At 45.1% G+C, this 12,606-nt stretch overlaps 1 protein-coding gene across 1 annotated transcript; it reads right to left on the bottom strand.

Annotated features, from left to right (window-relative positions):
* Positions 1 to 9,334: 9,334 nt before the first annotated feature.
* LOC142827704 (taste receptor type 2 member 7-like) lies at positions 9,335 to 10,276 on the bottom strand. Its single transcript, XM_075923185.2, has one exon. It carries the CDS (start codon positions 10,274 to 10,276, stop codon positions 9,335 to 9,337), a length of 942 nt encoding a protein of 313 aa, XP_075779300.2.
* Between the last annotated feature and the right edge of the window lie 2,330 nt (positions 10,277 to 12,606).

Here is a 12,606-nt window from a genome sequence, read left to right as displayed (position 1 = left end):
GTTTCTCTGCGTAGTCACCAATGTTGCCCAGCTTCTGAAGCTCCACGAGAAATTGTCCCAATGCCTCACGGAAGTGCCGGCTTCTGGTGCTTATGTGCCCTGCAGTGCTCTGCCTTTGTATCACAGCCGAAAGTGAGAGGGGAGAGGTTTTCAGCTACTGAACACAGAAGACTCAGCTGTGTGAGCTGGGATGCAATGCAAATCTGAGACACATTCTATTACATTTGCGGTGATGTATTCCTTTCTGGTGCATTTTATTTGTATATCCCCTTCCTCACTGCTGTGCACTTACTGTCTTCACGGACATCTTTCTATTCGTCTGCTTTCCTGATTTTTATCACTATCAGTTTAATTGTTGCTGCTTTATACTCAGCAGGGACTGCTGCTGTTCATTCCAGTCAGGCCAATGCTGGATACTACTCCTAGGTTGCTTCCATTGCACAACACCGCCACAAGATTTCCAAAAGCTTGTGTTCAAAAGCATCAGATTTTTATACATAGTTTGCTCCCTGCTGGTTGCATGCTCCAAAGCTAGGTTTCAGGTTTAAGAGTTAAATTTTGACTTGATCTGCCTGGAAAGTGCAGGTACACTTTTTTCTGAATGCCAATCCACAAGTGTCCTAACTCTCCCAGTTAGTCCAGACAAGAACTCTTAATGCATCACCTGGCTCTGTCTCTTAGCAGAACTCCCTCCACAGGGCAAGAAAACCTTCTCATAATTCCAGGAAGTATGTGACTAGTCCACAAGCCATGATAGTTTCTCTTCTAAAAGCAGGATCTGTCAGCAGGAAGGTTCCTCCATCACAACAGAGACCTAGCTGTAATGAAATGGATGCAAATCTGTGCAAGGTTGCATTGAAGATTATCCATACGAAACAAATCTTTGCTAGCACTATCAGTACATAACAATTTATATGCAAAATACAAACAGTGAGTAAAGTGTTCTTTTTTTGTTGGGAGTATTAGAATCAGTTTGTGGGTAGAGGTGGAGAGGGTTTGCAGCACTGGCTGCAGGTCCAATGGCTAAGATCTTGAAAAAAATGGATGCCTGAAATCAGGTTTCTGGTCTGTATTTAGACACCTAAAAGAAAATTGATACATTTTCATACTGTAGAATATTACACAGTCCTCCTCAAAGCCAATCTGCAACTGTCAAAATTGTGTTACTTGTGTTACAAAGTTAAGCAGTGAAAAGTTAGGATATGACCATTCAAAATCTTAGCTCTCTCCCATTGTGTGTATGCATTATGAGACAGTCTTTTAATTACATGATTGCACATTATTTTTTCCACAGAATGAAGAATACTCAGGGAATGAAAGCAGTTATCATAATGTATGTCCCCATTTTTTTTTTGTAATGTACCCCATCCAAACCCTGCACTCAGTTTTATTTAACCAAGAGAGGAAGGAGCATCTTCACGGGCAGGCTTGCAAACCTAGTGAGGAGGGCTTTAAACTAGGTTCGTTGGGTGACAGTGACCAAAACCCTGAGGGGAGTGGGAAAGTCGGATACCGGGAAGAAATGCAAAGAGGAACGAGGAAGAAAGGAGGACCCCTGATTCGAACGGAGAAGATAGAGCGATCAACTGGTTATCTGAGGTATTTGTACACTTATGTGAGAAGTCCGGGCAACAAACAGAAAGACCTGGAGGCCCTGGCCCAGTCCAAGACATATGATTTAATTGGGATAACAGAGAGTTGGTGGGACAACTTGCCTGACTGGAGCACTGTCGTGGAAGGGTATAGACTGTTCAGGAAGAACAGGAAGGGGAGAAAAGGAGGAGGAGTTGCACTATATATAAGTGAGCATTATGATTGCTCAGAACTCCAGTATATAGAGGGAGAAGAACCTGTTGAGAGTTTATGGGTTAAGTTTAGAGTTGCAAACAACAGCAGTGATATTGTGGTTGGTGTCTGCTACAGGCCACAGAATCAGGTGGATGAGGTAGATGAGGCTTTCTTAGGACAACTGAAAGAAGCTTCCGGATTGCAGGCCCTGGTTCTCGTGGGGGACTTTAATCACCCTGGCATCTGTTGGGAGACCAATATAGCAGTGCAGGCAATCCAGGAAGTTTTTGGAGAATGTTGGGGATAACTTCTTGATACAAGTGCTGAAGGATCCAACCAGGGGCCATGTGCGCACCTTGACCTTCTGCTCACAAACAGGGAGGAACTAATAGGGGAAGGAGAGGTGGGTGACAACCTCGGAAGCAGTGATCATGAGATGGTAGATTTCAGTATCCTGACCATAGGAAGAAAAGAGAGTAGTAAAATACACACCTTGGACTTCAGAAAAGCAGATTTTGACTCCCTCAGAGATCTGATGGGCAGAATCCCTTAGGATGCTAACATGAAGGGGAAAGGAGTCCAGAACAGTTGGCAGTAGTTTAAAGAAGCCTTATTGAAGGCACAGAAAGAAACCATCCCTTTGTGTAGCAAGAGAGGCAAACACGGTTGGAGACCGGATTGGCTTACAGGGGAACTCCTTGGTGAAATGAAGAACAAAAAGGAAGCTTAAAAAAGTCAAAACTTGGACAAATGATCAGGGAGGGGTATAAATGTATAGCTCGAGAATGCCGGGCGGTTATCAGGAAGGCGCAAGTGCAATTGGAATTGCGATTGGCAAAGGATGTGAAGAATAACAAGAAAGGTTTCTACAGGCATGTTAACAAGAAGAAGGTTATCAGAGAGGGTGTGGGGCACCTACTGGATGAAGGAGGTAACCTAGACACAGATGATGTGGGGAAAGCTGAAGTACCCAATGCTTTCTTTGCCTCTGTATTCACAGACAAGGTCGGCTCCCGGACTAATGACACAAGATGAGTTGAAGATGGACAGCACTTGGTGGATAAAGAACAGGTTAGGAACTATTTAGAAAACTAAACATACACAAATTCATGGGCCTGCACTTAATGCATCCGAGGGTACTGAGGGAGTTGGCAAATGTCATTGAGGAGCCTTTGACCATATCTTTAAAAAGTCATGAGATGGGGAGAGATCCCGGATTATTGGAAAAAGGCAAATGTAGTGACCATCTTCAAAAAAGGGAAGAAGGAAGGTCCAGGGAACTATAGGCTGATCATTCTTACCTCAGTCCTTGGAAAAATCATTGGAGGGATCCTTAAGGAATCCATTTTGAGGCATTTGTAAGAGAGGAAAGTGATCAGGAATACTCAGCATGATTCACAAAGGGCAAGTCGTGCCTGACCAATCTGATTAGCTTCTGTGATGAGGTAACTGGCTCTGTGGACAGGGGAAAGTCAGTGGATGTGATATACCTTGACTTTAGCAAGGCTTTTGATACAGTCTCCCACAATATTCTTGCCAGCAAGTTAAGGGAATGTGGCTGAACTTCCCTTTTGAGGTCTCTTCCAGCTCTATGGTTCTATGTTTCTATTATCCTGCAGGTCATTCCTTGTATAATATCGGACTGCTGCACAAACATTAATGAATCAATTGTCACAGCTCTTCTGCAAAATAAGAACATATTGTTATTCTCCTTTTAGCGGAGAAACTGAACCAGAGATGAATTCTCTTGCCACAGAATTTTGTGAAAGCAAAGAGAGTCAATTCTGGCATCTTAGCTACAATGTGTGAAGAAATGAGGTCATCATTTACTACTAAAAATATTAAACCAAGTGTATGAACTGCAATGTGTGTGTGAAGCTTTTCTATCTCAGAAGAACCACCTGTGGCAGCATACTTCCGAGATTTACAATCGGTCGCCAAACTTCCATATTTGGCAGATAAATCTGATCATTTCAATCAGTTCATTTTCTCCATGCAGAGAGGTATGTTGAGTCTCTTTGTACTGGCTGACAAAATCATGTCCTTTAAAAAAAGTTCTCAGTCTGGAAAGAGAGACTTGGGCATGATGGTTATGACATGTTCGGCATTTCTGGCAATTCAAGACAATACAGAAATCAGTCTGCCTCTCCTATGTGAAATAATTGCATCCCCTCTAAAATCAGCTGTCCAAAAGTTCAAGGAACATTCCCTATTAGAATCTAATCCATGGAAATGAAATCAGTGGGCTTGGTGTGATTCATTTGCCTCTCTAGAATCTGAAGCCTCCCTATTACCATCATTAAAAGGATAAGTTGCTCGAACTGTCAAGTGATGTGGCTCTGAAGTTACAATTTCATGAAGTAATTCTACCTTTTTTCTGGCTCAAATTTACAAGTGAATACTCAAAACTCAGTGAACTTGCCATCAAAACTCCCTCCCTCCTTGTATTCCACATACTTCTGCAAAATTGGAAGAAATGACCGTAATGAAAATACTACAAGCAACTGAGCACTGGAAAGACACTCTGGCTACGTCTACACTGGCCCCTTTTCCGGAAGGGGCATGTAAATTTCATGAGTCGTAGTAGGGAAATGCGCGGGGGATTTAAATATCCCCCGCGGCATTTAAATAAAAATGTCCGCCGCTTTTTTCCGGCTTTTAAAAAAGCCGGAAAAGAGCGTCTACACTGGCCCTGATCCTCCGGAAAAAGCGCCCTTTTCCGGAGGCTCTTATTCCTACTTCAAAGTGGAATAAGTGTACTTCAAAGTGTACTTCAAAGTAGGAATAAGAGCCTCCGGAAAAGGGCGCTTTTTCCGGAGGATCGGGGCCAGTGTAGACGCTCTTTTCCGGCTTTTTTAAAAGCCGGAAAAAAGCGGCGGACATTTTTATTTAAATGCCGCGGGGGATATTTAAATCCCCCGCGCATTTCCCTACTACGACTCATGAAATTTACATGCCCCTTCCGGAAAAGGGGCCAGTGTAGACGAGCCCTCTAAGTTTACAGCTACACTGGCAGCTTCTTGCGCAAAAACTTGTCTGCTGTCTACACTGCACGCACGTTCTTGCACAAGTAAATTTACAGTACAGCATCGGAAAAGAGGGCTTCTTCCAGAATAGTTATTCCTTTCCCCACAAGGAATAAACCCTCTTGCTCTTCTACAAGAGGGCAGCGTAGAAAGGCAACATGAATTTCTTGTGCAAGAAGCCCCTACGGTTAAAATGGCCATCAGAGCTTTCTTCCTCAAGAGAGCATCTACACTGCCATGGATGCTCTTGCGCAAAAGCTTATGCCAGTGTAGACACGCTCTTGTGGAAATCTTTTTGCACATGAATTCTTTCACAAAACAGTTCATGTGCAAGATGCTGTCAGTGTAGTTGTAGCCCAAGTGTTCTTGTCAAACATTTATCCCCAGATAGAATGATGTGTCTACAAGACAGGCACAAATATCTCATTAACAGAAGAATGAGTGAATACGAGTGACTTGTAGTGTTTTTAACTGAAATCAATAGAATTATCGCTAATGTACAAAATGAAGTATATAATTGAAGACAGAATTATTGGCACCTTCAATTTGAAATAATGGTTAAAAATCAGGTTAACATTTTTGTATCACGTCACCAGTTGGACTGGACTTCATTTTAACAAAATGAACTTTCATTCCACCTCCCTATGTCACTTCCTACTGGGCTTCCTGAAGCTGCAGTCCATATTGCGCAGAGTCTCTGGGTTCCTTGGTCATTGTAACTCTCTGGAACCCTGACTCCAGCTGATCAGCTCTTAGCAACAGATCTCTGGTCTGAGTCTCAGAATCTCTGGCCCTTGCCAGAAAGAGCTGTAATGGTTCCTGAGCTGGAGCCTCTACAAAATGTTCTTCCGTTTTGGTGGTCAAGACAAACTGTGCTGGACTGCTCTCCTTTATACTCGCACGGCATTTGGAGCATGGCCAGGACGATGCGAGGAATGAGATTGTCTCTGCCCATAGTGTGGGATTAACCCAATCTTGTCCATTGGGGGGTGTGCACATTCTCTTACATTTCCTTTTAGGTTTTAAGAACAAAAGGAAACTGCAAGAGCGTCAGTTAGAAAATGTAAGTGTACAATGGTCAGAAATTTAAATATGATTGTTCTGGAAAACATAACTCTGTCTCATTCCTTACATACTGGAGAAAGGATGGAGGCCGCAGCGGCAGAGCATTGGGCAAAGGGGAGAGGGGAGGGAGGAGGCAGGCAGGATGCCAGAGTCAAGTTATGATGTCACTGTGTCATCCCACAGGAAAAATGTCATCTCACAGGCAGTCTCCGGGTTACGTACAAGATAGGGACTATAGGTTTGTTCTTAAGTTGAATATGTATATAAGTCGAAACTGGCGTCCAGATTCAGCCGCTGCTGAAACTGACCAGCGGCTGACTACAGGAAGCCTGAGGCAGAGTTGCTCTGCCCCGGGCTTTCTGAATTCAGCCTCTGATCAGTTTCAACAGGCTGAATCTGGACGCCTGTTCCGACTGACATACAGATTCAACTTAAGAACCCCAGGTGTCCCCAAGTCAGCTGCTGCTGAAACTGATCAGCGGCTGATTCCAGGAAGCCCGGGGCAGAGCAACTCTGCCTCGGGCTTCCTGTAGTCAGCGCTGGTCAGTTTCAGCAGTGGCTGACTTGGGGACGCCTGGGGCAGAGCATCTGGGGTGCTGCTGGGTTGCTCCATAGCGCCGCTACTCGGTGCTACTGGACCAATCCACCAGCACCCCAGCTGCTCTGCCCCAGGCGTCCTGATTCAGCCACTGCTGAAACTGACCAGCAGTGGCTGAATCAGGACGCCTGGGGCAGAGCAGCTGGGGGGCTGCCGGGTTAGTTCCGTAGCGCCCAGAGCGGCGCTGCGGGACCAACCGGCAGCACCCCAGCTGCTCTACCACAGGCATCCGGAGAAAAGCCTGGACTGCTGGGGGGGGGCGTACTAGCTGTGGCCCCCCCCCAGAAGACCAGGGAGACGCAGGCGGGGGACTGAGACGCACCACGGTCCCGCCACCCGGGTCCTCCGTGGCTTTGCTCCGCGTCTCCCTGGTCTGCTGGTCTGCTGGAGACCAGCAGACCAGGGAGACGGGGAGCAAAGCTTTCTGAGGATGCCGGCAGCGGGACAGCCGCGGCGCGTCTGGGCTGTCTGCTGCCCGCGTGCTCCCCGGATTTGCTCCCCATCTCCCTGGTCTGGGGGGACATGGAGCAAATCCGCGGATCATGTGGGCAGCGGACAGCCCAAACGTGCCGCGGCTATCGCGTTCCGGCGTCCTTAGGGGCTTTGCTTCCCGTCTTCCTGGTCTGCCTGGACTGCTGGGGGCGGGGCATACTAGCTGTGCCCCCCGCAGCAGACTAGGGAGACGCGGAGCAAAGCCACAGAGGACCTGGGCGGCGGGACCACGGTGCATCTCGGTCCCCCGCCCGCGTCTCCCTGGTCTGCTGGGGGGGGCACAGCTAGTACACCCCCCCCCCAGCAGTCGAGGCAGACCAGGAAGATGGGCAGCAAACCCCGTTTGTAACTGCGGATCCAACATAAGTCGGATCCGCGTAACTCGGGGACTGCCTGTATATAGATGTAAGAGACTGATTCAGCACGGCACTATACGCTTCCAAAGCATTCTGTCTGTGACAGAGGCAGTAAGGGGAGGGAGGGAGGAAATTTATTTGTTCAACCATCTGGGACAGAAGGAATGTTCCCGTCAGGGAGGTCTTCAACAGGTGGGTAAATGGGAGTAGGGGTAGTCAAAAAGCACAGAAAAATGTTGGAAGGACAGGTCTGGCAAGCTGACAAGGCCATCCCTGGCTCCATGGCACAGCAAGTAGGAGTGACAATTCTCCAAAAGGCACTAGGGCGCAAGCTATGGTATCCAAAGAGGCTGATGGCAACCACAACAGGCAATGCTACAGATTTCCATCCGTACAAGGGGGCCCAAAGCACTCAGCAGCAGAGAAACGGCTGTCCAGGGAGAACCTTTAAGCACGTGACACAGGGGAGCTCCAGCCCCCGCCCTTGGAAGGTACAGCTGCACTTTTGCCCTGTCCAAAGTTGTTCCAGGGGGAGGTATTTGTGCAAGAGCACCCTGCCAGTGTGAACACTGTCTTATGCAAAAGTGCATTGCTATTGCGATGTGCTTTGACCAGTGTGGATGCACTTTTATGCCAAACAGTTCTTCCTCAAGAAGCCTACAGTGTGGACGTAGCCCAAGGGTTGCACAGGGTCAACCTCTCTATATTCAAGTCCAAAAATGAACTGAAATAAAAAAGACATTTAATAAAATTTACTTCATAATCTATTTACTTTATAATCTAAATCAAATTTACTTTAAAATCCAAATGTTAACAATATAAAATAGCCTTTTTATAAGCCACAGACATTATCTTCACAATTAAAATAAACATAAATAAGAGAAAACCAGTAGATTTGAACAGTTCAGCCCACACAAAACACAGAAAGATGAAATTGGGAGATCTCAAAATCTTGGGTTTAGTTCTCCTAAGTCTCAGTTAGTGGTTTTGATCACCAAATCAGCACCATTTTCTGAGTCAGAAACATTTTTCCTTCACTTGCCTGTAGAAATCCTCAGGTGGAATCCACGCAGACGCTTCCTCTGCTGTGCATCACTGCTAGACAGTCAGCTTACTGACTAGTTAATCAGCTAGCTACTTCACAAATAAATAGCTGAAAGAAAAGCTCATTACAAGGAAATACAAAGACTGAGAACAAAATAGAACTGACTCTTTCCCCATTTAAAGAAAAGCTGATGAAACACACTAGTAGCGAAAGTTCACTAGAACAGTTTGGCTAAAATCTAAACAACATTCAAAATGAAAAATTAAAACAGAAGTTATTATTCTCTCCCACTTTTCCATTGTTATAATTAACAGGGAGAGATGGGAAAGTACACGCATGCACACAAGCCCTATCACTCCTGGCTGGTGAGGGGAAGAGTAGAGAAGTAATTCACAAAACCTGTGTAATTGTGTCAGAGGGGTAGCCGAGTTAGTCTGCAACTGGAAAAACATAAAAAGCAACAAATAGTCTTACAGCACTGTAAAGACTAAAAAACCATGTAGATGATATCTGTGTGGTTGCCCCTCACTCCCTGATAGTCAAGGGAATGGGAGGAAAAGCAAACAGCACCCTGGCATACATGGCTACTGTCCCCACTGGTCTCTCAAAATGGCGCCTGTGCTCCTGAGGTCTCTTCCACCCCTAATCTTCTCTGACTCTATGGAGATTCCAGTCCATACTGCTCATTTTAGGACCTCTGAATGACTTGATATTTGTACCGATCTCAGGAAATCTAGCTCACAGTCAAGAGCAGGTTGCTCTTGTCTGCGATATTAATTCGCAAACATTTAAGAAAAAAGAATCATGCCATCCTAATTATAACATACTCCTCTACCATTATGCTCAAGAAGCAAAGCTCTGAATGGAAATCATCTAATTTTATGGCATGCGGAAGTGGGAAAAATTATTTGATCAAGAAAGAGGAATAAGGGGATAATTTTGAGGAGTTTCATCATAAGCAGCTTTATGAAACCTCATTTCTCAGCCTGCACCTGGCACAATGTAAAGCCCTCAGTGCTACCTTCTTCAGTTTAGAATTACCCAGAACTAGAATAACAGAGTGCCCAGAGGTATAAGCCACCATTATCACAAGACACCACATCAAGTTGGAGAGGCTTTTGGCGAAGAATCCTGTGAATAATATTACCTGTGCAACAAAATAAGAAATGTGGAAGATAATGAAAGAGAATTGTCCTTGAATTGCTCTGACATGAACCTGGGTAACAGTGTCCCTGCAGCTGCCTGTGGTTTTTCCCATCCTTTTGGTGTGTCTCCACAGAGACGTGATTAACAGTGCAGAGGAGACAATAAATATAATGAAGGGAAATGAATGGTTAAGCATGTACAAAATGAAAACTCCAGAAGAAAAGTTAGTGTAGAATGTCCACTCCCCTGTGGTTTTTCCTGAGAGATTAATCACTGAATTGTTTATGTACTTCCTATCTATGGAATAGACTGCAGAGAGACTGGTGACAAAGGAAACCAGAAAGGTTCCCATGAGTAGCTGTGGTATTAGTCCTAGTAGTCTCCCCTTCACGCAGAGGAAGACGGTTTGGCTGAAGTTGGCAATCTTTGCACAGTAGAAAACACTCAACAAGGAGGCAAACCAGAGACTGAGAGTACTTGTAAAACTCCAGAGAAAATCCAGGGTTCTCATCAAATCAAGATGTACATTATCCTCTGAAGATATTTGATAGATGGTAGTATTAATGATTATCATGCACTGTAAGAAAAATCTGGAGATACCCAAGCTAGTCAGGATCATGTCACAATAGCTCAGATTTCTGCTTCTGATCCACTCTTGGCAATTCACAACAACCATCAGTCCATTTGCTATCATCCCTACAATGAGCTCCATTCCTAAAATGATCAAAGAAATAATGAAAGAAAACATGTTTCTCTGCATAGTAACGAAAGTTGCCCAGCTTCTGAAGCTCTAAGAGAAATTGTCCCAATGCCTCACGGAAGTGCCGGCTTCTGGTGCTTATGTGCTCTGCAGTGCTCTGCCTTTGTATCATAGCCGAAGGTGAGAGGGGAGAGGTTTTCAGCTACTGAACACAGAGGACTCAGCTGTGTGAGCTGGGATGCAATGCAAATTTCAGACAGATTCTATTACATTTGCAATGATGCATTCCTTTCTGGTGCCTTTTATTTGTATATCCCCTTCCTCACTGCTGTGCACTTACTGTCTTCACGGACATTTTTCTATCCATCTGCTTTCCTGATTTTTATCACTATCGGTTTAATTGTTGCGGCTTTATACTCAACAGGGACTGCTGCTGTTCATTCTAGTCTGGACAATGCTGGATATTACTGCTAGTTTGCTCCCATTGCACAACACAGCCACAAGATTTCCAAAAGCTTGTGTTCAAAAGCAGCAGTTTTTTATACATAGTTTGTTCCCTGCTGTTCGCATGTTCCAAATCTAGCTTTCAGGTTTTAGAGTTAAATTTTGACTTGATCTGCCTGGAAAGTGCAGGTACACTTTCTCTGAATGCCAATCCACAAGTGTCCTAACTCTCCCAGTTAGTCCAGACAAGAACTCTTAATATATTGTTACCCACCAGCTCTGTGATTCTTGGGGAACCAGAACATGGTCACCTGTCAGCCTTGTGCTCTTGGGGAGCCAGGGAGTGACATTCATGGAAAACCATCCCCCTCCCTCAGGCCTCTGCTAGAATCAAAGACAAAGCATTGAAAAGGCCAGGGAAGACACACCTAAACTGCTTCAGACAAAGGTGATAAAATTAAGGAAACACCCCAGCCTGATTTGCATTAAAGATGGAACATCTCATTAGCATACAGAATGGAGAGCAGCTCTTCCAAGGCAAGAACCGCAGTGAACTATGGGACACCGAAAGCAGAGAAGCACTGCCTGATGGGAAATCCCTGCTCCAGATGCTAATGAACCTAGGCCTGCTCATACCCAAATTAGTCATTATCAGACCAATTCTAGTAACGATCCTATTGACATCTAAAATACTGAAACTGCCTAGTTGCATTGTGAGCTCGTTCAAGTAACATCCCCCATAACCAGGGGTGATCAATCTCTATTGTCTCTCCTCTTTCTCTTTGAACTATCTCTATAAAACTCCTCTCCTTGCCCCAAGAAAAACTGTTCTGATACCTGGACTTAAACTGCATCAGTTCCATTGAGACTTCTTCATCTACTGTCTGATCGTGCTGGGGGCTCTGTTCTGCTTGTCTCCTGCCCTCTGGACCCCCCAGCTACCATCATCATCTGGGAACCCCAATCAGTGCAAGCTCCGTGGAGTGGTGAGGTCTCTCTCTCTCTCTCTCGCTCTCTCATCAACTATATCTCTAAGCATAGCCTCTTGACCGTGCCCTATGTAAACTGTTATATGGTTACCTAACATTTGTAATCAGTTTCAATTTAGATTTAATATTGTAATTGTTAGATTTAATATTTTAACTTTTTGATATCTATTTACTACTCAGAAATAAATCCCTTTCATTGTTAAGCTGGTTGCTTCTCTCTCTTTCTTTCTCTTTTGCTCACTCTTCCTTAAGGGGTGTTGTTTTGGCTTCCCCATTCGCGCTGCAACAACACTTCTTGTACCCAAGCAAAAGATCCTTGTAGTGTGAAAGTGGAGATACAGGGTGCTGAACCTTGGGGCTTATGAGGATGGCAGCTTACAGTGCTGTTTAATACAGCCCACGGAGTCCAAAGGCACATGAGGGTGCAGTGTGGCATTGCTGTGAAACCCAGCCAGCTAAGTCCAGGGACATATGAGGGGGTCAGCTTGTGAGTGCTGAGTACCCAGTCCTCTCAGACGTGCTCTGTTAGTGGGTATGAGTGTCTGTGTGTGTTGCCAAGGTGGTAAGAACCCCATCCTGAGGAACCTAGTTCCTGCAGGAGAGCTCCAGTGAGAAGGGGAATTGACAGCAGGGAGAATTCAGCGCCATATTAGAGCACAAGTAAGCACCAACAGCACACTGATAGAATTGTTAACCTTCCCCCAGTCCCATAAAGGTAATCCTGATAAATGAGCATACCCCAGAGTAATGGGCAAATCTGGCAACAGCATCACCTGGCTCTGTCTCTTAGCAGGGATCCCTCCACAGGCAAAAAAACCGTCTCATCATTCCAGGAAGTATGTGACTAGTCCACAGGCCATGATAGTCTCTCTTCTAAAAACAGAATCTGTCAGCGGGAATGTTCGTCAGTCACAACAGAGACCTAGCTATAATGAAATGGATGCAAATCTGTTCAAG

This window comes from Pelodiscus sinensis, chromosome 3, assembly GCF_052426305.1.
Source record: "Pelodiscus sinensis isolate ZL-2025 chromosome 3, ASM5242630v1, whole genome shotgun sequence".
Lineage (NCBI taxonomy): Eukaryota > Metazoa > Chordata > Testudines > Trionychidae > Pelodiscus > Pelodiscus sinensis.
The sequence above is the reverse complement of the archived record's forward strand: the minus strand, read 5'-3'. Positions and strand labels throughout refer to the sequence as shown.

Bases quoted from the DNA above. Each gene is read 5' to 3' on its own strand.
- LOC142827704 (XM_075923185.2), bottom strand. From the start codon at position 10,276: ATGCAGAGAAACATGTTTTCTTTCATTATTTCTTTGATCATTTTAGGA.